General features: G+C 36.9%; 1 protein-coding gene across 13 annotated transcripts in view; it reads right to left on the minus strand.

Annotated features, from left to right (window-relative positions):
• The window catches only part of NUBPL (NUBP iron-sulfur cluster assembly factor, mitochondrial), a 152,634-nt gene that overhangs the window by 124,454 nt on the left and 5,448 nt on the right, over window positions 1-22,732 (minus strand). For 9 of the 13 annotated variants that reach the window (XM_075151704.1, XM_075151703.1, XM_075151705.1 and 6 more), the window contains exons 3-4: window positions 20,808-20,842; window positions 7,536-7,626 (exon numbers count right to left, since the gene is read on the minus strand). In XM_075151704.1, coding sequence (XP_075007805.1) covers window positions 7,536-7,626; window positions 20,808-20,842 — 126 coding nt within the window. The remainder of the gene's footprint in view (window positions 1-7,535; window positions 7,627-20,807; window positions 20,843-22,732) is intronic. The other 4 variants (XM_075151708.1, XM_075151711.1, XM_075151709.1 and 1 more) reach the window with 1 other exon arrangement.

Genomic DNA, 22,732 nt, shown 5'->3' on the forward strand with positions numbered 1-22,732 from the left:
AGTGCGGCAAAGGGAAAAGAACTGCAGTGGAGGGGAGGGGGACAAATAGCAACAGGGGCCCAGGGTATCCCGCAATAAAACAGAGACACCAACCTATGCCAGAGGGGAAAGGATCCTGTCACCAAAAGCAGGTTAGTCAGAGTCACAAATTTTAAATCATTGTTTTAACTGTAATCATTGTATTAACTGCTTATGCCAGAAGCCCAGAATATTCTATGGCAAGTGACAGACTAATTGAGGCTTCAAGCTTGACTTCCCACTGTTGTAAGTTTATTTGCAGGATTGCCCCAGAAATACTGCAATTTGTATTTTAAGCTTGAAGAGCTCCACACAAGGAAGGCTGTGATTTCCCATTACACCCCGCACTAACAGTGTTACCTAACCACGAAGACATTACAAATACTTAAACCAGAGCAAACTAGCAATGAGACTCAAAGAGCATTATTCAATGCTCACAGTTCAACTTTAAGAAACAAATGCATAAAGAAACACAGCTTTTTCCAAAAGATTTTCTTCTCATATTTAGTCAGTCTACCAATCCCATTACCTGAGTAGGTTTACTACTTTTTTTCCTCCTGACAGACTGCAGAGGAAACAAAGCTCTGTAAAAGCTTTTTCATTAACAGAACTGTTTTGCAGATATGACTTCATCAGTCCTACCTAAAAGCAAAAGAACTAATTGCTTGCTGGAAGACTATACTTCAAAAGCAAGTCTAGCACAAGTAAACAGCACAGTGATTTAGTCATATCTTTGTTACATTTTAAAGCATTGCTGACTTGTCAGGTTTAGAATACTAACACAGGACTAGTTTTAAGTATCTCGCCATTATCCTCCATCACAAATGTCTTCCTTACAATTGCTAAAATAACCCACATTTTGAAAAGCCCTCAGATCCCCATGGAGCCAAAAAAGTTTATGTATAGTGGATCAAAAGCTTTATTAGACTAGTTTGGGTGGGTTCTTTTAGTTCATTATACCCACGAGGAATGAAGTAGACTAATACAACGTTCAGTTCAAGGCTTCTGTCCTGACACACAAAACCTCTGGGAAGGCTCATGTTATCTGAAGCCCTGACTTGCTTCTGTGAGAGGGGGACTGCCCAGGTCAGTCACACAACAGTGTGACAGACAACGGTAGAGCAGGACAGGGAGAAGCAGGAACCCAAGGGGCAGACATTCCCTACGCGTTACCTTCAATTCAAGATCTAACTTCATAAAACATTCCAGTTAATTAGGGACTTTCATTGCTTTCAAAGCAAAACTATGGAACTCAGTACATTTGAGTCGATTCAGCCTTTTTAGGCTGAATTCTAATTTCTCCACTTGTAAAGTGAAGTTCTGTGTACTTTACAAGATTATGACCATGAACTAAAGCAAAGGAAAGAGATGCTAGCTTTTAAACTCTTACGGTAACTTTTAGCCTCTGGTCACTATAGGAAAGGATTAAAATACATTTTTTCTATTTTTGATGTATTCTGCTTCATTTCTTTATTCTGAAAAGCCACTCCATTGTACTGCAGAGAAGGGGAAGGAAAGAGGGAAAATACAGCAAGAAACCCACAGAGAAAAAAAAATGAAAGTGAAATTGCAAGGTAAAAATATTGAGAAAATTCTGATTTAGTTACATTCTTCAATATTACTTCTAGCAGAGAAGAGGGATGGAAACATTTATTCCTCTGAAATAGGCAAAAAAGTAAATGTGTTCAATGCACAACCAAAAAAATGAATCGTTTCTTTTGTTTATGTACGTACAATGAAATGTGTATCTATCATGTTACTATAATAAAACCATTTTTCAATTTAAGTCCAATTATAAAAGTTGTACCAGATAAACCATTTGTATCTCTAAGAGTAAACTTTACAATGCAATGAATATTTGCTAGCCATAATCCATATCAAAGCATTTATAATTACTGCATTGCAGGATTAACAACATGAAGAGTAATAGACTTCCGCTTTCAAGTACTTGAAATGTATTTTTTCAGGTGACAGTGTTTCAGTAATTTATATTGCAATAGCATTTAGTAAAATTTGATTTGCCACTTATCCAAAAAAGACTGGTCTCAGTAAGAGGCTTTAATTACTACACTACATTTCTCATCTTGTACTTTTTTGCCTTACTTTTTTTTGTAATTGTAAGTATGAATTTACATATCATGAAGAATAAAATCTTAATAAATTAACTGTCTAGAGGTTTTTATTTTTTAAACAGCAGCTAACAACTGCATGCCTATAAACAACTCCTTGCAGAGTTGGGTATCCTCCACCTCCTTTCCCTTCCAAGTAAAGGTCATCAATTTTTTCCAGAAGTGAACTCAACAACAGCTGAATTAATCCAGTTTGAGGTTAATTGTTACAGGCTTGAGAGCCATAGCCAAGGTCCAGAATAAAATATTTATCACTTGAGTATTCTTCTCATTTTCAAATACCTCATCACATATGAAAGAGCCTCCAAAATATAAACCACAACTAATTACAATATTCCAAATTATTATTTTGTCACATGTAAGACACATGGGACTACTCCAGCCATTCAGATTAACTGGGATAAAACATCACAAAAAGTAAACCACAGGGTTTCAGTTCAGACTTCTTTCAAAAGGGAATCAGTAAAGCATACCATTAGATTATACACAATCTAAAAATCACTTGTTCACAAATCAAGAGGTAATGGCAGTAGCAAATATGACTTTTTTGAAAGAATCAAATTTAGCTTTTATTTAAATTAGTCATGATGCAGTTCCACTGGTAAAGGATGATAAAGACAACTTTGAGAATACAAGCTGTATCTTCAAAATTAAACCCTTATGTAAGATCAAGAAATTTCTTCATGGTTACCTCTAACTACCCCACCTATGTAACGTTTTCTCTATTTAACTAGTTCACTCCAAATTTTCTATTTATAACCCTCAAATGGATGCACCACAATCCCAAATCCCACAGCTATTTCCAGGAGACATCTTTAAACAGTCACAACAGATTCTATTTTAGATTATCACTTTCTGTTACAAGACTCTGCTATCACAGTCTAAAGAGTAGCAGACATGTAAATATGTTGCAGTGAAAAAAGATAAGTGTCCATTTCTGACTTTAGAATTTTATCAGTAATTTCACTTCTATAGCACTATTATTAGACTCAATGGCGACAGACACAATTACTGCTAGCTTTTTCTCAGAAACTACTTTTTATTCCAAATTTTGAAAACAGATGCTCACTACTGATCTTTTGAATATACTATTTTATTAAGAAATAAAAAAAGACACTGAGGATATCATAAAATGGCAACAAAGTTTTGAAATATTAAAGAGAGCACTCAACTGTCAAAGAAAAAGAGCTCACCAAAACCTTCATAATCATTTAAATTAAGTGAAGAAATCTTATATTTATCTGGCAAAATGGCAATATCTCTTTGGCAATGTAATAGCTTTTACTCTCTGCCAACTAGTTTAAATGGTAGATTTTAAAAAAAAAAAAAGGGAAAAAATGAAATTCTGCAGTTCACTAAGCCAGAAAACAGCTTTTAAGTAAATTATTTGGGGAAAGAATAGAAGTAATGCTTTTGTTACTTGTGTTATAAGCGTTGCCCTGTGTATACATTGTAGCTGATGTCAATATTTATTTCATAGTTAGATAATCCTCCATTAGCTAATTAAATTCAGTTGTGAACTTATTAACCAATATTTCCCTGACCATTTAGTTAAAGTATTTTGAATGACACCCTATTAGATGTTAACAGACTTTTCAATGTACCACAGTTTGCAAAATTAAATTAATGAAGTATCTTCCATTTATACAGACTCTCTCCTCACTAAGAACTCCTAATTCATTTTGAAAACTTAAATTATAGCCTAACTATAATAATTTCTATTCAGAAGTAATAATTGCTGCACAGATTTATTCTGTATGGTACCAGGCATCCCTAATCCCTTTTCAACTGCTACATGTGAGAAAAGAAAGAGAAATCAAGGAGTGCAAGAGTGCTCTGAGCCTCCCAGGATTACTCCACAGATTCATTTTCAAATCCAGGCCTCACATCGAAGACAGCAATAGACTTTAGACATATTTTTTCATTGCTATGCTATTAGAAAAAATGTTTTTAATTGATTTACTTATTGTTATGTATACATCGTTAATGCACATCTTTAACACAGAATTGCCTGGATTTGCTCAATTACTGTACAGAACAATATTTGTTCAGAGTTTGTGTTTTATTTTTGAAAATGTAGTAAGAAATCAGAAAATAACTTATACCTATAATGATTAACCTCATTATACCAAAATACAAGGGTCATACATATTTTTATATCTATAGTATATATAAACTTATATTATATTATATAGTACATTATATTATATAGTATATATACACATAATATATATACACCTATGACGGATCACTTCCTTGCAAGCTTATCCTATTTGTCACTCATTAAAGGAATCCTTGAAGTTCACAATTAAAGCTTCCTACACCCTCCAAATTCCTATTTTCACAATGAAATCACCTTAATGTCAGCTGCTTTGCCAGCAGTTTCACTGTTGTTGCTCTACAGCTTCATCAACTCAAGAGTTAAAAGTGGAGAGAGAAGTAAACAGAACTCCAGAAATACAAATTCTATCCTGTTACCCTTCATACTGAATTACTACGAGTTTCTCAGTAGACTTGTGTAAAATGTCAAGCTTTTGAAATACGCAAATTCATTTTCTGTCAGTTGAAAAATAAGGTATATTCTTAAATCCTGATAATATCTGCTTGTACATTCCACACAGAAGTAGAAAAAACACATTTTAGCAATCAAAATGTTAGTGCTTGCAAGTCAACAGCAGCAATTTCAATGAAGGGAAATCCTCCAATTTCTTTCTATTACATTGAATTCTGTATTTTTAACGACACTCAAAACATGTTAAGACAAAAGCTTATAGTGAATTCTCAGCTGTATACCCAAAATATCTACGGTCACTGAAATTTATATACAAACAAAATTGAGCTGCCCTAATATCTGACTGAATATAGTCTTATTCTTGCATTCCTAGCAAGTTAATTTGTATCACCATATGAAATAGACTGGGCAACTCGCTTCTTATTTGTGGCTCACGACATGGATTTAAATTCGGTATGGATTGATAAAATACATAACAAAATGTATAAGAAGTTCAAAGTTACTTAATCAACTTTTCAGACAGTGAGGAAAAAAAAATGGAGAATCAAATTTTTACCCCATCTCCTTTGGAAAGGAAAAAGTCAATGTAACATAAAAAGGAAAGGAGGAGAGATATGAAGAACACCACAACATAGTCCCTTTTGTGTTCATATTACATAATGCACTTCAAATGCAAAATTGATAGCAAAAAAATCTGTTACAGGAAAACACAGCCTGTATGACATATACCCTCAATGGGGTCCAAAGTACAAGAGAATGCAAGAAGACTTCAATTTGTATCAGGAAGTCAAACCCCACTGATGATACATGAGAGGGTTCAGTCATTTATTTATCACACAACAGAATTAGCCTTTGACTTCAAAAAATAAAACAGAAAGCCAACAAATAAAACCAAGTACTCTCCTTCTCTCTTAGAAATTAATCTAAATAAAGTCTGTATTTGTAAGCCAGGTATTTAAATGTAGAAAGTACTCAATTTGACAGTTGCTTGTACAAGCACATGCAGTGCATCCGTATACGGAAATACATTACTTTTTCTTTATCCAGAGTACAGGGTATAAGCATAAGGCGACAGAATTTTAATTATATAAGAAATCCTAAGTTTGCCACTTACTAATTTTTCAGAGGCTAACATTGCAAGTTCAATAACCAAGCTTTAAAGGTATTGGCACTGTTTCATTCTGCATGCTTTATACCAAGTGAGGATGTATAGAACAACCACTGCCACAACACCTATACACATGCACAAATTAAGACCAGTTACAAATCGACATTCTACAACAAAAGCAGTGTAGATGTAGAGGGATGGAACACCTCTTCTATGAAGAAAGGCTGAGAGAGTAGGGGTTGTTCAGCCTGGAGAAGAGAAGCGTCTGGAGAGACCTTACTGCAGCCTTTCAGTACTTAAAGGGGGCTTATGAGAAAGATGGGGACAGACTTTTTAGTAGGGCCTGTAGCAACAGGACAAGGGGTTATGGTTTTAAACTAAAAGAGGATAGATTTGGGCTAGATATAAGGAAGAAATTTTTTACGATGAGGGTGGTGAAACACTGGCACAGGTTGCCCAGAGAGGCGGTAGATGCTCCATCCCTGGAAACATTCAAGGTCAGGTTGGACGGGGCTCTGAGCAACCTGATCTAGTTGAAGATGGCCCTGCTTATTGCAGGGGGGTTGGACTAGGTGACCTTTAAAGGTCCCTTCCAACCCAAACTATTCTATGATTCTATGATAAATAAACAAAGATCATGGCATGAAAGGAAGTGGAAGGAATATTTAACTCCCCTTTCACCTAGCAATTACTGCCCACAAACATTAATGGGTATTTATAGTTGATTATTTCACTGAAGCCCTTTTATGTCCTATTTGAACTGGTACACATCCTTGTACCCTTCCCTGTCAACAAGTATTGCCAGTTTGTACTTTCTTCAGTAGGACCCTAGTACTTTTTAATGTGTAGGCCAGGTGTTATAGCGTGGGACTGGTTTTGTCTGTGATTACATGTTTTTAATTTTTATTACGTGCACTTTATCACAGGACAGGCAAAACAAAGCATTAAACAAATCCTATCGCTTCGGTGTCCCTACCACCCCCAAAAAAGGACACTCCCTTACATGCAAGCATCACATGAACAGAGTATCAGGATAAAGCCATTCTTTAACTTCCACCCGAGGGTGAAACTGAATTTCTGAAAGGTAAACAGACTTGATGCAACCTTTCTACTTTGGGTCTTCCTTATTTCTCTCCAGACTCTCCTACCTGAATTTACTTTTCCCCAGACCAGAATCCTTCCTAGCAGAAGGAAAATTAGGAGCTCTGTCTTCTGTCTTTACCTTGTGGTAGTGATGTCACCACCACTGCATTCCTAAACATTCCTAAAAAATGAATCAAGTGGCCTGCCATGTTTGCCTGAAGAAAGAGAGATCAAACACAATAATTTCAATGACATTTTATACAAACTACTGTAATGATCCTTCTCTTATTTCCTAGATCAGGCTTCTTCTTTTCCTAGACTAGTGGTTGGGTTTTTTTTTTAATTTAGAGGTCTTCTATAGTGGGATCCTGTAGAGCAAGTTTAAAACTACTGACAATAACCTTCCTTTCCTAGCTACTCTTTCCAGTGTCTCTAGTAATAATCCATGAAACTCCCAAAGCCTGTGAACCAACATTAAAAGAAAGATAACCCTGAATATGCTCCTAGTAGTACAAGCTAACTTTGAAAGCAACCTCATTACTAAAAATAAAAAATAATTTAAAAAATACACTAAGTCTTCATTTTCTGTTTGCATCCCTTCTGTGCCACACCAAGGAAGCACCAATGAGTGACCTGTGCTCATCCCCGTACAAAGAAGACAGCAAGAAAAATCACTTCCACTTACTTGGTGTTAATTCTGGGTTTCCTTTTAAGTTCATCATCTTTGGAATTGAAGGTCCATATATGTCTGCATCAAGTAAACCAACTTCTTTTGTCTGTGTAAGGAACAAAAAAAAAAGTATTTGTCAAAATGTCCGTCTTCCTTTAGGAATTATTATTTGAGCAAAATTTCAAAACTGCCCATAGAAATAAAAATACAATCTTGATTTTAGACATGTTATCACTGTTTCCTTTCTCTCTAAACTGCAACTGAAGAATGAAATATAAGAATGTCTCTACAAGTTGAGCCAGATGTCTTCACAAAATTTAGATTCTCAACATAGAGAATCCTCACTTGCACATTTTCTTATTTACGGTGTAGACCACAGACTTTATATTAACAAACATTATATGCAACGTTCTCTCTACTTCATGTACATTCATGCAGAAATAATATTTTAACTTTTTTAATAGGTATCAAATTTTACTGTAAAAAAAACAAATAATGTTTGTAAATATATTTGAATTAATGCAATTGGAATTATACTAGTGATTACAAAGGAATGTGAAAAAAACAAAAAACATATTTTTATCTTCCATTTAAGTGGCCAGAGTAAACTTCTGCAGACATCTTGAAAATACTGAAATGCAAGTCTCTGAAGCCAATTAAGCAGGCATAACATTTTAATCAAATGCATTTACACAAAAGAATGTTAAAAAATGGGTTTATTCAACTACATATGGTACATTAGGCAATAAACTTTAAATAAAAATTATTTCAACTATGTAGTCTAGACTTACAAGATTAATTTCTACATGCCTTTTTATAGATATACATACGTATTTTGTGGAAATTTAACTATTTTTCCTACAGATGGCAAGACACACTACCAATTACCAAGTTCTGCAAATTAAGTAGTAAAGAGCAAGCCCTTTAAAGTGCTGAACGTCAAGTTTCTCTAATATAAAAAGCTAACTGTATTCAACATTTTGCAAAATTGCAAGCAAGTATGTGTAAGGGCTTGTTTGAAAGGTTAAGGCAGCAATGGGAGCTCTTCCAACAATGCCGAATCAGACTTCCACTGTTAATGTTTCAAAATGTGTGCTTCATTTTTTTGGATGGAGCTTTCATAATTTGGTATCATATATTAAGCCATTTTGTTATCACAGTTTTGATAGGAAAGATGGAGAGAAAAACAAAGGCTCAGTGGTAGTTACCCACTAGTTTCTGGTTAGAAGAGTATAACAAAGCTTTAAATGCAAGTATACAGCATGTCTACCCTTGAACAGGATTTCTAAACATGAAGTATTCTGTGGCATCACAATCTGTTTGTTTGTTTGTTTTTTAAAACAGAAATGCACCTGGATTAAAAACCTAGGTATTCAGGCCACTACTTCTAAATAAATCTGAAATTCAATTAAGATAAAAAAACAAAATCATAGAAGCCTAGACACTTGAGAAGCAAGACTGACCCTTTTTATTACAACGTATATAATAATTTGGGTTTGGGGGGTTGTTTTTCTGTGGGGGTTGCTTTCTTTTTTTCTTCTTCGCTTTTTCTAAGGTGTTGACAGTGAACCCTGAAGACACCCTTAACAGCTGAGCAATTTAAAGTGTCAAATTTACCTAATATAAGCCAAATGCATCTTAAATGCATTTTACAAGTGAGAAATAAAAAATGCATTACCGTATGTGATCTACTACATACTTTGAAAAATAAGTTTTTACTACAAAAACCAACCAAATTTGGGTTCAGTTATTCAATATACTTTTTTATTAAACAGAGCAAAGCATATGTAATTACATGGAGTATTTCATTTAGATATTTTAATATTGCTTTCTTTATAACATCTTGTGAAAGCTATTACAAAAAAGTTCAGGAGTTACTCTGACAAAGTATATTCTACTTCTTGCCTACTGTATGAAAGCTGCAATCTCAAAAAGATTGAAGAGATCCATTTTTATGTTAGATTTCAAAGACATCAACAACAGTATTAGAGCTTCTTTGTTCTTGTACAAAATGCATATTTTAACAGATTAGAAAGATTCATGAGTCCCTTTATCTGTGTCAGCAGCTAACTGAACCCATCAAAACATCATCTAAGGGCTATGCCACCTAATTACTTCTCAAATGAAAATAAATATTTGCAGAAAACCTACATAGTGTTTTAAACCTGACTGATATCCCTTCCCTCAACTTTTTGAGGGTTTTGCCCCCAAGAAGGATCATGATTGTCCACTAACTACAATGATCTTACAACTCACTACAGTTTTGTTTTCAGCCTAAAGGGACTGAAGATTTAGAATGATCTAAATTAATTAGATTGACTTCATGACCTCCTGGGCACAGTCAGATCTTCACCACCACAGGCTACTTATCCCTAAGAGTCAGCAGGAGTGTATCTACGAGTATACCAAATTTCCTGAAATGAAGAGTAAATACATGCACACTGGAGAAAAAGATCCTCCAATTATCTAGGAGGACTTTGCAAATTCAGCTAGTACTCCAAATCACAAAGCTGTTTTTTGTTTCAAGATAATAGAATAAATCTAACAGTTTCTTAAAAAAATTTACACACTTCCTCAAAAGTAAGAAAGATGCCTGTTTCCACTGCTTTTGTTCGTGGATATGGTTCAGTAAAACGGTTGTCTTCAAACAGAAAAATAATTAGCAGATTCTCCAGTTTCTACAACTCTTGCTAACGACAGGACAAGTGTTCCGGTAGGCACGGTGTTTTCTACAGGATTACAGGAGAAAGGTCTTTCAGAAAATCTTTAAATCACTGGCAGAACCTCACTAAAAATAGCCTAAGGTAGGTTTTTTCCTCACCAAGCAATTCAACATGTTAGGTAAAAAGAGTTCACACTGCCTAAAAGTAGCAGCTTATACAGAAAGCATTGGCCCAATAAGCTAAGGTTTTGAGTTTTGTGTCTCCCAACTATCCCTGCATTTGTAGTATGTAAGCATCCCTAGGATACTAACAATAACACTTTACTCAAGGTTTAATTATCTTGGAAAAGCATTATGGCAGCTACCAAGTGATCTTTTAAGACAGCCCAGATCATCTCTTCCAGCATTTACAATGTTTCAAATCCCCAAGAGACGAAATAATTTGTATACACCTGAATGCTACCACATGAAACTGTTAATAAGAATTACCAACACCAGATGCTTCTCATGCTGAGTGAAGTTTAATCCAGATGCACGAGTTTCAGTAATTAAAAAAAAAAATTAAATTTTAATAAATTGTGTTTTCACCCATATAACCCACACCTCATATAAATCAGCACATCTTTCAAAGTACTGCTGTATTACAACGAATCCTAAAAAACATGCATAACATCAGACAAGGCAAAAAAGAACATCTGGGCAGAAGGAACACATTACAGGGGATCACAAGCAGGGCCAAGAAGACAACTTAAAAAAAAAGAAAAAAACCTCTAGGATTCCTCTAATGTCCTCTGACATTATTTTCATATGCATACACATTTCATACCAATGCTGAATAATTTTTTTTTCATAAGTAATATTAGGGTTATACAGACAGAAATGCAGCAGTCAAAACACAGCCAAGCATGTCGAAGTCCCCGTGCTTCTAAATGTTTTCCAAAGCACAGCACGTACCACCGCTACCCCTACACCCACCCTCGGCACTCTGCAGGAAAAGGATTCAGGTAATACAACTCCACGGTCTTCTTATGGCTGCATTTTCTCCCTATGAAAATAGTTCTATCCTCTGCTATTAACAAATAGCATTCCATCTCTCCACCTGGCATAACAATAACCAAGTTCAAAACAGCTGTTCTCAAGTTAACATTGGTCCTTTTCCTTCCACCTGCCCAGATGTGGAAGAAAGTTTGAATCAAACTTCAAGTTTACTGCACTTGGAAAATACTTTCTAGACACCTGTATTTTTTGTTGCCTAACTGCAAGTTCTGAACAGCTTAAACTCTGAAGACATAACTGACAATTATACCACTCCCATATGATTTAATCATGTACTTCCACGTCACTGGACATATGGCAAGCTACTTTGAAAAAATATACTAAAGTAACACATGCAGAATTATTGACCTCTTCAGTAAGATCTTTACCAATATTCCATCAGGCAGAAAGAACACAAAATTAGCAATAAATATATTGTCAGCACGTGAAAACACAGAAGTAGTCTCTTGCTCTATTCATCAAAAAATATACTTAAACACTCACAAATGTTCATATTTACCTTCCTGTCAATACTTTTAAGGTTTCCCCCCGCCTCTAGCTAAACGTTCTTTAGCATAGGCTAACTACTGCAAGGATTTGCTCTTTCTGCAGTACTGGTACCAGCTGTCATGGTCTCATCTGATCATTGGTGAGCTCAAGACCACAAAAAAAAAATTTACAGGATAAAGGATTGTGGTAAAGAACTATAACTCCTCTTCATCTTCTACTTTTACATCATTGACTACATCATCCTTTTTACTTCACTACCATTAATCTTCTCAACAAGATAATTTGCCCAATTAGACCTGTCTAAAGATTTCTGACAAATATTCAGCATAAGGTATATCCAAAAAAATCACTGCATCTCTTACTCCAGTACAAATACAGTAAAGTTTTCATACCAATTTAGAAACTTCTCTCCCCTACACTAAGAAATAAAAACATGTTTTCACAGTCGCCAGGTATAGATTCTGTATTTATAGGAAAACCAAATGCTACATCAATAGATAAAGAAGATATTCTTGCATATATCCCTGAAAGATGAGAATCCTACCACTTATTTTGTGCAGTTACAAATTGCAGGCATAGATAATCTCACTAAAAAGATCCTTTCCTTTAACTTCTCTGGCAAGATTCTCAACGTAATTAAATTTCAGTTCAGCCTTTGAACTTGGCCACTGCCTTGTGAGTGATAGAGATTGGCAAGACAGCTGTATTCTGAATTAATGATTTTCAAGCTCTGAACTTAGTTGTAATAAATTCTTTTGGGGGAAAAAATTAAAATAAAGTTGTTGAAGGTCATATTAGACACAGTCCCTCTATATACTGGCAGAGACAGGTCTTGTAAAAATCCAGTAAATTCTGTCTCTTTTGCTTTTCCTTATGCAGATTCAAAATTATTCAATTGTTACTATGTTTGTTCTCTTAGGCAGGTGAGTTTTACTACACATGGTCCTTGTACAGATGACATAGGTCCATGCTAAAGACAAAATGATCCATATCTTCCCTCCCGTTAACTATTTTAGCAGACATTGTTTAGTCTCTCCGATACACTTCCTTTATGTAGGTCCCTTTTTTGTCTTTCAGGTAGTATTAACTATGAAATCAATTACATTTTCCAGTAACAGATTTTTCATTCAAATGCAACCAGTTCCACTCATATACTACAGAGGACCCCTCCACACATACTTCTGTGTTCAGTGGAGAATCTGGTAGTATTCATCGATTTCTTCTAAGTTGCCAAATGCTTTATTGAGGAATGAGCCTGATAAAAGACTTCATGCCAATAGAGAGAAAGAACAAAAAAAGAGAAAAAAATCAGCTCACAAAAAGCTACTATAAATAGCTGTTAATCAACATAGCCTATGTTACTGCTAAACATCCAGAGACTCTTTGACAGCATTAATTTCATTTTTGCTCATCTTTTCTGAGACTTTTTTCCATACTTGGTAGGGCATATGTATCCCCACTGGATGTTAGTGGATGATATTTTACTTTGAAGTAAACTCTGCAGACCACCAGAATTCCCTGGTGTTCAACCTGGGAAGGATGGAGGCACAGGTTAATGAGCTGTCATTGTTCTATATGGCGAGGGATTCCCTACATTAGAAGCACTCCCAATATTCAGCAGCTGCAGCCCATTCCAAAGACAGAAATTCCAGCTTTGCTAAGTGAAGGTGCCAGTTATTTTTAAAGCTGGTGCTCTTAATCCACCACCAGGACTCTCAATTTACCCTTTTAATGTCATTATAGACTTAAAGCTAATCCCAAACTGCAAGTAGCAACACATAGGACAAAAGGGAACGTAAAATCAGGACAGGCTCTGGATTCCTTGTTTGACATACTGACACACTGAATAGCCATCTTTTAACCCCTAATTCTCTAATTCTTTCAGCTGCACACTATTTAAGTGCCTAGCTGTAAATTGGATTAAAGTCAAAAAAGTACCACTGCAGTGTTCTCACTCTCTATCCTAGAAATGCAGACTTCTTTTAAACACTCACTCTTCTACTGGTTTAAAAGCCCTTTTCCTTCATATGGAGATCTTCTAATTTTCTGTCAGCTACAGAACTTCTCTGGCACTTTTTTCCACAACAGTCTGCAGTAGCTCCTAGTCAGATTTCTAAATAATCAGATACCAGTAATTCAACCTTGTTTGGTCTTCTTGCACATTATGTATCCTATTGAAAAAAATTTCAATACAGCAGCATTTTAAAAATAAATTACCAAAATCCAAAACAGAATCCCAAACATTACTACATTTCTACAAGATGCCTCACCGCTTTCACAGCATGCCAAATTATTATAAACACGCTCCACCTTTCACATCAATCTCTCTGACATCTGCGCTAGGCTTTCCATGACTTGAAGACTCAGGATGCAGATAACTAACTCTACATGCAATACTTTAAAAAAAAAAAAAAAAATTTTTATTTTCCTCAAGTTAAGCATATAGTAATTTGATTAAAATAAAACATCTTAACTGGCTTATGTTTAAAAATATTTTTAATGTCACTCATTTTTTACTTGAAAAACAGATTTTTAAAGCTTTATTGTCAGCTGATCTAGAAGCTGAGCTGTCACTGCAAGATAACCCCAATCAATTCTAACTGACATCTCCAGCTTTATTGACACTTTTTAGCATTAAGAAACAGGCATGAACACCTTATCTATAGCAATTACAGTCTTCTGATTCTCTAAGCAACAAAGGTAAAGATGCCTAGAAATCAAACCCTAATAATTAGGAAAGCTGCACAGGAGGAGGACAAAACAGGTCAAAACTTGCCTTCACACTATAATTATTCAGTGAAGGAGCACATTATTGACTAAATTCTTCTAGATTTGTTTGTTTCCCCCAGCAGGAATTTTCTCCTTACCAGAAAGAAATGTACACACATTGTGATGTCATCTATTAATGCACCAGTCAAATATTGTCCTGTAGACAAACAGTTTAATTACAGGAGCCAAATATTTGGAAAAAAAGTTGGAATGTAAAGAAAATAGGCTGGGTGGATTTTGAGTAGTTTTAAAATTAATATGTGTTGTTTGATTAAATACACATTTTGAAATAATTAAACTAATTTTATTATCATAATAGTGAATTTATATGAAGACTCTGCTCATAACTACATAATTTCTATGCTATAACTTCCTATATATTTGCGAGAAACCTCTCTTATAGCAGATAGCCACACAAGTTTTCTGCTTTTTTTAAAAAAAAAAAAAAAATCTGCGTTGAGACATTTTGACTGTGATATCGTTTGAATAAGTATTTTTCCTTTAGCTAATCATCAACTTTCCCCAGCTTTCTGTACATTACAGGACAGAGTGTTTGGCCTTTTCCTGCCCGAGGTGAAGCACCACAGGAGAAGTCCTGGAAGACAAGGACAACGAGCAGGATAAACCCCCCATAATTCAAGAGGAAGAAGTTAATGACCTGCTACGCCACCTGGACATTCACAAGTCTATGGGGCCGGATGGGATCCATCCGAGCGTACTGAGGGAGCTGGCGGAGGAGCTTGCCGAGCCGCTCTCCATCATTTACCAGCAGTCCTGGTTAACTGGGGAAGTCCCGGACGACTGGAGGCTTGCCAATGTGACACCGATCTATAAGAAGGGCCGGAAGGAGGATCCGGGGAATTACAGGCCGGTCAGCCTGACCTCGGTGCCGGGGAAGATTATGGAGCGGTTCGTTTTGAGGGCGCTCACGAGCCATGTCCGGGACAACCAGGGGATCAGGCCCAGCCAGCACGGGTTCATGGAAGGCAGGTCCTGCTTGACCAACCTGATCTCCTTCTATGACTGGGTGACCCGCCTCGTGGATGAGGGATAGGCTGTGGATGTGGTCTACCTGGACTTCAGTAAGGCCTTTGACACTGTCTCCCACAGCATTCTCCTAGAGAAGCTGGCGGCTCACGGCCTAGACAGGTGCAGTCTTCGCTGGGTAAAAAACTGGCTGGACGGCCGAGCCCAGAGAGTTGTGGTGAACGGAGTTAAATCCAGTTGGCGGCCGGTCACGAGCGGTGTTCCCCAGGGCTCAATACTGGGGCCGGTCCTGTTCAATATCTTTATCAACAATCTGGACGAGGGGGTCGAGTGCTCCCTCAGTAAGTTTGCAGATGACACCAAGTTGGGCGGGAGTGTTGATCTGCTCGAGGGTAGGAAGGCTCTGCAGAGGGACGTGGACAGGCTGGATCGATGGGCCAAGGCCAACTGTATGAGGTTCAACAGGGCCAAGTGCCGGGTCCTGCACTTCGGCCACAACCCCAGGCAACGCTACAGGCTTGGGGAAGAGTGGCTGGAAAGCTGCCCAGAGGAAAAGGACCTGGGGGTGCTGATTGACAGCCAGCTGAACATGAGCCAGCAGTGTGCTCAGGTGGCCAAGAAGGCCAATGGCCTCCTGGCCTGTATCAGAAATAGTGTGGCCAGCAGGACTAGGGAGGTGATCGTGCCCCTGTACTCGGCACTGGTGAGGCCGCACCTCGAATACTGTGTTCAGTTTTGGGCCCCTCACTACAAGAAGGACATGGAGGTGCTGGAGCGTGTCCAGAGAAGGGCAACGAAGCTGGTGAAGGGCCTGGAGCACAAGTCTTATGAGGAGCGGCTGAGGGAACTGGGGTTGTTTAGCCTGGAGAAGAGGAGGCTGAGGGGAGACCTCATCGCGCTCTGCAACTACCTGAAAGGAGGTTGTAGCGAGGTGGTGTTGGTCTCTTCTGCCAAGTAACTAGCGATAGGACAAGAAGAAATGGCCTCAAGTTGCGCCAAGGGAGGTTTAGATTGGATATTAGGAGAAATTTCTTTACTGAAAGAGTGGTCAGGCCTTGGAACAGGCTGCCCAGGGAAGTGGTTGAGTCACCATCCCTGGAAGTATTTAAAAGACGTGTAGATGAGGCGCTTAGGGACATGGTGTAGTAGACATGGTGTGTTGGGTTGATGGTTGGACAGGATGATCTTAGAGGTCTTTTCCAACCTTAATGATTCTATGATTCTATGATAGGAGGGGGAAGCGCCTGGCACCCCCCTGCAGAAACAGGGATGGCCTCACATGTAAAATACCGCCTTGCTCAGCGAGCAGCGGGTTCACTTGGGAAAACAAAGGCCACCCCCTAGGATAAAAATCAGCCTTGGTGTATTTCAGATTTTGGCCCTGGTCTGCCTGACCCATTAATCCCCGGACCCAGTGTTGGGCTAGAATAGTTACAACTGATGCCTTTCATCACATGCCACCACTACTGCAGGCAGAAGCCACTTGCTTATGTTTACATGCTAATTTGTTCCATATGGTTTTACTTCTTGCTCCCCTGTCCTTCACAACACAAAAACCATTTCATCCTATAGTGAAAAATGTAAATCTTCCTGGAAAGAAAAGGAGAGTCAAAGGAAATCTGCCTGGGGAGCTCGCCTCATAGTGACAGCACAAGCATGCAGCCTCCCAACTGGATTTGTGCCATCCTTAGTCATGCACAGCTGGTGTTTGCTCACTAAAATACTCTGTTCATAAACAAGCAATCTCTATCCTATTATTGCTGCCATCTATTAATTCAACTTGTTTCTACTATAATAAATTGTCTCTGGCCAGGCAGCTTTCATAAACAGTCATTCTAGCCTGAATATAAATCGTCCTGGAACGAAACCCAAAAATTCTTCCCAAGCGCTCCTAGGGGAGCACAACTGACTGCTGGTACATCAAAAGAACGAAAAGAATCAGCTGTCAAGCTAAGCAAGCAATTAAAAATAGGACACAAGGGTAAAACTTTAAGTTATTTCTTAACACAAAAAGAACACTGTATAGATTTATAGGTCTTGGTACAGGCACAAGAGCTTATACAATTCTTAACTAATCCATATACAACAGGTAACCTGGGGTACCAAAAGCCTAATATTCCAGAAAGGGATAAGAGGCTGCTCTGTTTGTTTCCCTGGCTTTGCATCAAAAAAAACCAAAACAAAACTCCCAAAAAACCTACTTTGTCTTGGACGTGGTATCTGGGCATCTAAATGAAATCCTGTCTTGAATTATTTACTCTGTAACCATGAGGTAAAAATATGCCAAACAGACTGAGCACCAGCATGCAAGACTTGAACTCCTGAATTCTAATCCCAGCTCTGCCAACAACACTGTGCGCCATGACAATATCCACTGTGTGCCCATGACAATGTCCAAGGCTCTGTCAATGCCTTAATAAATAAGTAAATAAAGAAATAAAGAATGAGAAAAAGCTTCCATATTAAAAAAAAAATTATCTATCTATAGAAACAGTGGGGTTTTGGTTTTGTTTTTTAACTATAGAAAGTAGACTTTTAAGAGAAGATGGAAGGAAGCTTTCTTTTACCAAGAGGACAAAAAATTCCTTTATGCTTTGACTGTTAATCTTCTTCCAGTTTATGACACTATCAAACAACAATAAGACGTCATAGCTGTTACTGAAAGCAGCAAGAATCTACTCTAATCCAATCTCCTCTGAATGCATCTTCCACAGATCTCCCTCACCAGAAAACAGTTGTTCTCAATAGTCTGTGACCTGTATAATCTTAGAAAAAGAACACTTGAAAGATCAGAAGACATTATTTTTAAAGTCATGCAGCTCCAGTAAACTACTTGCTTTGAAAATCTAGTTATAAACATTGCACTTGTGACAGAAACAGACTGTATGTAATGAAGGAAGCACAGACCTTTATTGTCATGGTGACCTATCTTTCTCCACGAGTCGTTTCTTTAAACAGTACATCATGTTCAAGCATCAGTTTCTATAAATCTGTATTTTGCTTACAAGAGATGTAAGGACTGTAATGAAGTTGCAGGAGGCTGCTGAAGCTCGGATCTACTAACAGAATCATTACTGCTTCCTCAGAAAGATGAACTTAAAATAGCAATGAAGGGAAGGGAAACCATGGGAAGGCAATGCACAATCAGTAGTTACTAAAAGTAAAATGAAGAGGTGCATTGCTGCATATCTGAGGTCAAAGAAATTCACTATAAACTTCAGCAGGAGGCACCAATGGACTCTGAAAAACAACCTCCTTATTTATTTCACTGTAAGAAAAATGAACATTGCAATGATCCCTACAATCCAGAGCCCTGAACAATCCCAGCCTGGATCAAGATCCTAGACATATTCATTTCATAACCCTGACTCACAAAACTAGTAAACTGAAATCAAAGGGAGTACACAAATGAACACACCAGCAAATTCAAGCCCAAAGGTTAAACATAAATATGATGTATGCCATCATTATCTCAAAAAAAAAAAAAAAAAAAAGATATTAATGCATGACAGGAAGATAGAGTTGAGTTTATTCAATCCACCTTAATTTCATATTTTCTAACCTGTAACTACATCAATGCACAATTTCACCATGGCAGCAGCTTGTTAAATTGTGACCATCAGCTCATGCAAGTCACAGCTATTTCATCAATTTCAGCTGCTCTTCATTGATTAACATCCACCAGATGCTGGCCTCCAATTTTACACCACCACATAATCGTAACATCAGAAATGACCAGCACATTCTATGTTTACTTAACTTTCTTGGCTCAATTTCATTTAAAATTATTTCTCAGTCCCTGATTTTCCAAATAACTCCAGCAACAACCTCTTCAATCATTCTAGGACTATGGTCTCTCTTATTTGTGAGCCTTACAAGTGTTTTAATAGGCTATTGAAGCCGTGTATCACATCATTATGTTTAAAGCCAGATGTTTAACTCCTAACAAAAGGGTATAATCCCACAACTTGTGTATATCAGAATTACTAAGAGATGTTTTATCTAAATATAAATTTAAACAATGCACAAAACTGCACGTTTGAAAAGTATCAGGCACAATCCTAAAAACACTTAAGCTGGTACAGAAAGTTATGTGCAATTAGTTGACATGGTTTCCATGGAGCTACTCAATGACCATGCCACAACACAGATCCCACTGCAGGATCACATTCATTTTGTAGAAGTATTACAGCAAATGCCATGTTTTAAAGTTAATTAGAAGGAACCATTCAAGCAGTTTTGCTTTTCAAGATGACAGATTTTTCTCTGAAATCAAATTATTCCGGCAGCCTATTTAAAACACAGAATTAAAAACTGTGAAATATCAAGATCAGATGCTGTTACAAACACTACATATTTCATACTACAGCTTTAAACACTCTCTTCTTATCAAGTATGACTCAGTTTATGGAAATTTTTTTAATCTTTTACAAAATTCCTACAGGAAGTGTGCAGATTGCATGTAAAACTCACTCCTTCTACCTGTTGTTTTCTTTTACTCATCTTTTACAATAAGAAAAAGATGCTACATTTACCAGATTAAAGTACTTGAGGATACTTTGTTTTTAACTAATGCTTTATGAGTACAAAACCTGCATTATACACTCTTACATGGGAAGTGAAGGTTGCTTCTGAGTTTACCTCTGTGGCAATAAATGTCCACAATGGAACTGTTCCCAGTTTATAGCAGCAGGTGGACATAAGGAAGACCTGTTGTTTTTACACTTGAATGGTTCCCACTGTCTATTTGTAGTCCAAGTAATAGTTTGAGCAATACCAAACTGGGCGATGATATTTTGTCACTCAAAAAATGTATTTCCAAGCTTTAGGAAAGATACGTACCTCCTTTTTTTCTTCAGCTGTTTATATATAAAGTATTTTTACACATTAATTCCTCCAGAAAAAGTAAATCTTTAGAGCTATAAAAAATGTTTTGGACACCATCCAGCACTTACTCATATTTTTTCCAAGTGAGTGCTCTGAAGTGATAGAATTTAATTATTTATTACATGTCTCCAACCTGCACAAACATCCTCTACTATGTCTACACATCCTTGCAGAAATGTAGTTGAACTCAGAGACACCCAAGGGAAAGGACACAGCCAAACCCAGATGAAGGATGAGAGCTACTAAGTCATTCATGGTACTGATAAAATATAAACAAATTAATAAAAACTCAGAAGTCCATGAAAAACAAATGAAGAAATTAACTGTCAGAGTAAATACTTAGATTTAATGTATGTGACTGCCCCCAGCAGTAACCAATTTATTTATTACTCACATACTTGTTTCACATTAAGGCTGATAATTAGATGTTCACCTACCGAATCATTTGCTGCTAGGGCGAGGGCTATATTTACTGCAAGAAAGAGGAAAGGGAAAAAAAAAAAAAGATTAAGTGCAAGAAAACTTAATTCCTAAATATTGAGAATGTTATCATTTCTAACAAGAGAAAATACAAATAAATATAAATACATCACACTTAATTGTATTTATCATCTTGGTTCTTAGCTTCTTGCACCTCTACAATATTACTAGTTTAAGTGGCAGCAGCACCCACATTTCAGTCCATGTTTGCTAACAGGCTAACAAGCAAGCTAATCTGCAAAAACTTGCAAACTCTAAGTTTCTAGAGGACACTGCAAAATAAAAATACAATCTAAGTATTTTGCTGAAGGATAACACTAAGAAAAAAATTTTGAGGTACCCACTTGACTTTTGAAAAGTGGACACTGTACTATAGAAGTAAAATAACCCCACCATAGGTAACCTTCACCACAGTCTCTAGTGAACTTTCTAATAACTAGAGATTAGGTAAGTATTGACCTAAACTATTAAAGTACTGTGTCCAGAAAGATAATCATACCGCTTTTTTTGATTTCTTGTGATATATTAAACATGGATATTTTCTGAAAGAAGGTACAATGCATGCTTTTCACTTGATTTTTATGTCAGAAAACAAAGTCTCATCTACTGTGAAAGCACCTGTAACTACTAAAGAAACAGAAAACCAGGATGAAGCAATTAAAAAGACTGTAGGTTTGTTTACAGCTTTTACATTTCCATCAATACTTAACTCCCATAACTAAAAGGCACACAGAAGAAATGGTATCTTTTAATGGCTCACCAGCTTCAATTATGTTGGAAGACCTTCTAGAAACTTCAGTATAACCAAATAGTAATTGTTATAACCCAAGGAGTAACGTGTTTTAGAAGGGGGGGGGGGGGGGGAAAACCCACACCAAAAAAAAACCTAACGCCCCCCCCACCCCACCCCCCTCTTTCTTGGGTAACATTTTGCTTTCTTTACACATTGCTGTATGTCAGTCCATAAAGCATTTTAAAAAAGACAAGCTGTGGTCAGCCTTGTTCTAGAAGAGCATGAAGCTACTGAGAACAAGCTGAGAAGCCAGATTCCCAGCTTAAAGAATTTAGTGTTGAGAAAGATAAGTTCCTTTAATCCAAAAGGTGAGGAGGTTAACAAGGAAAATTGTACAGCTCTCCCTAAGAAGCACACAACCTCTGTTTATTCCTAAACTGATAAAGCATATAGATTTTATTCTTCAGTTTGCTATTTAAACAGATGCTTGATTAACTGTTCCCTGAATCAATCAGAGAAAAATTTATCCTTTGAAACTTGGAGACCAATCTACAAATCACAGATAAGGAGAAAAAACAAGCAAACCCATGATAAATAGAAAAAAAAAAATCAACTGCAGCTCATGTCTGAAGAGGCATAACAGAAGCAGCAAGTTACTCCACACACTGTCTCAAAACCACTTTATACATTTATCTTCTTCCTATACAAATATCATGTGTGAAAATTAAAGCATGATCCACAATGCTTCTTCAGTAAAGGATATTCAACTATTGAAGGGAAAAAAGGGAGACAGTGGGAATAATACAATGGGAAAACCTGAGGTTTTTAGCTGGACGCCTCATATTCTCTGTTGAATCCCAGCTGATTCTTACATTCCATTGTCTTTGTATTACCATCAGTTCCAAGAGGGCATAGAGATGCAGCATAGGACCTAACCTGACCCTAAACATTCATGTTGGCCCTAACTAGTAAGTTCCCATAATCAGGAGTGCAGGAGAGCAGGGCAGATACATTCCAGAAGTTCAATACAACTTTTCTTTTTTTTATTACTATTATTTTTTAAAGCTTCACAGCAGGCTCCAAGAAAAGTCACCATGGTATTTACGCCCATGCTAAACCAGCTGACAGGTATCAAGAACGATGCACAGG

Source organism: Calonectris borealis, chromosome 5 (genome assembly GCF_964195595.1).
Source record: "Calonectris borealis chromosome 5, bCalBor7.hap1.2, whole genome shotgun sequence".
Classification (NCBI taxonomy): domain Eukaryota; kingdom Metazoa; phylum Chordata; class Aves; order Procellariiformes; family Procellariidae; genus Calonectris; species Calonectris borealis.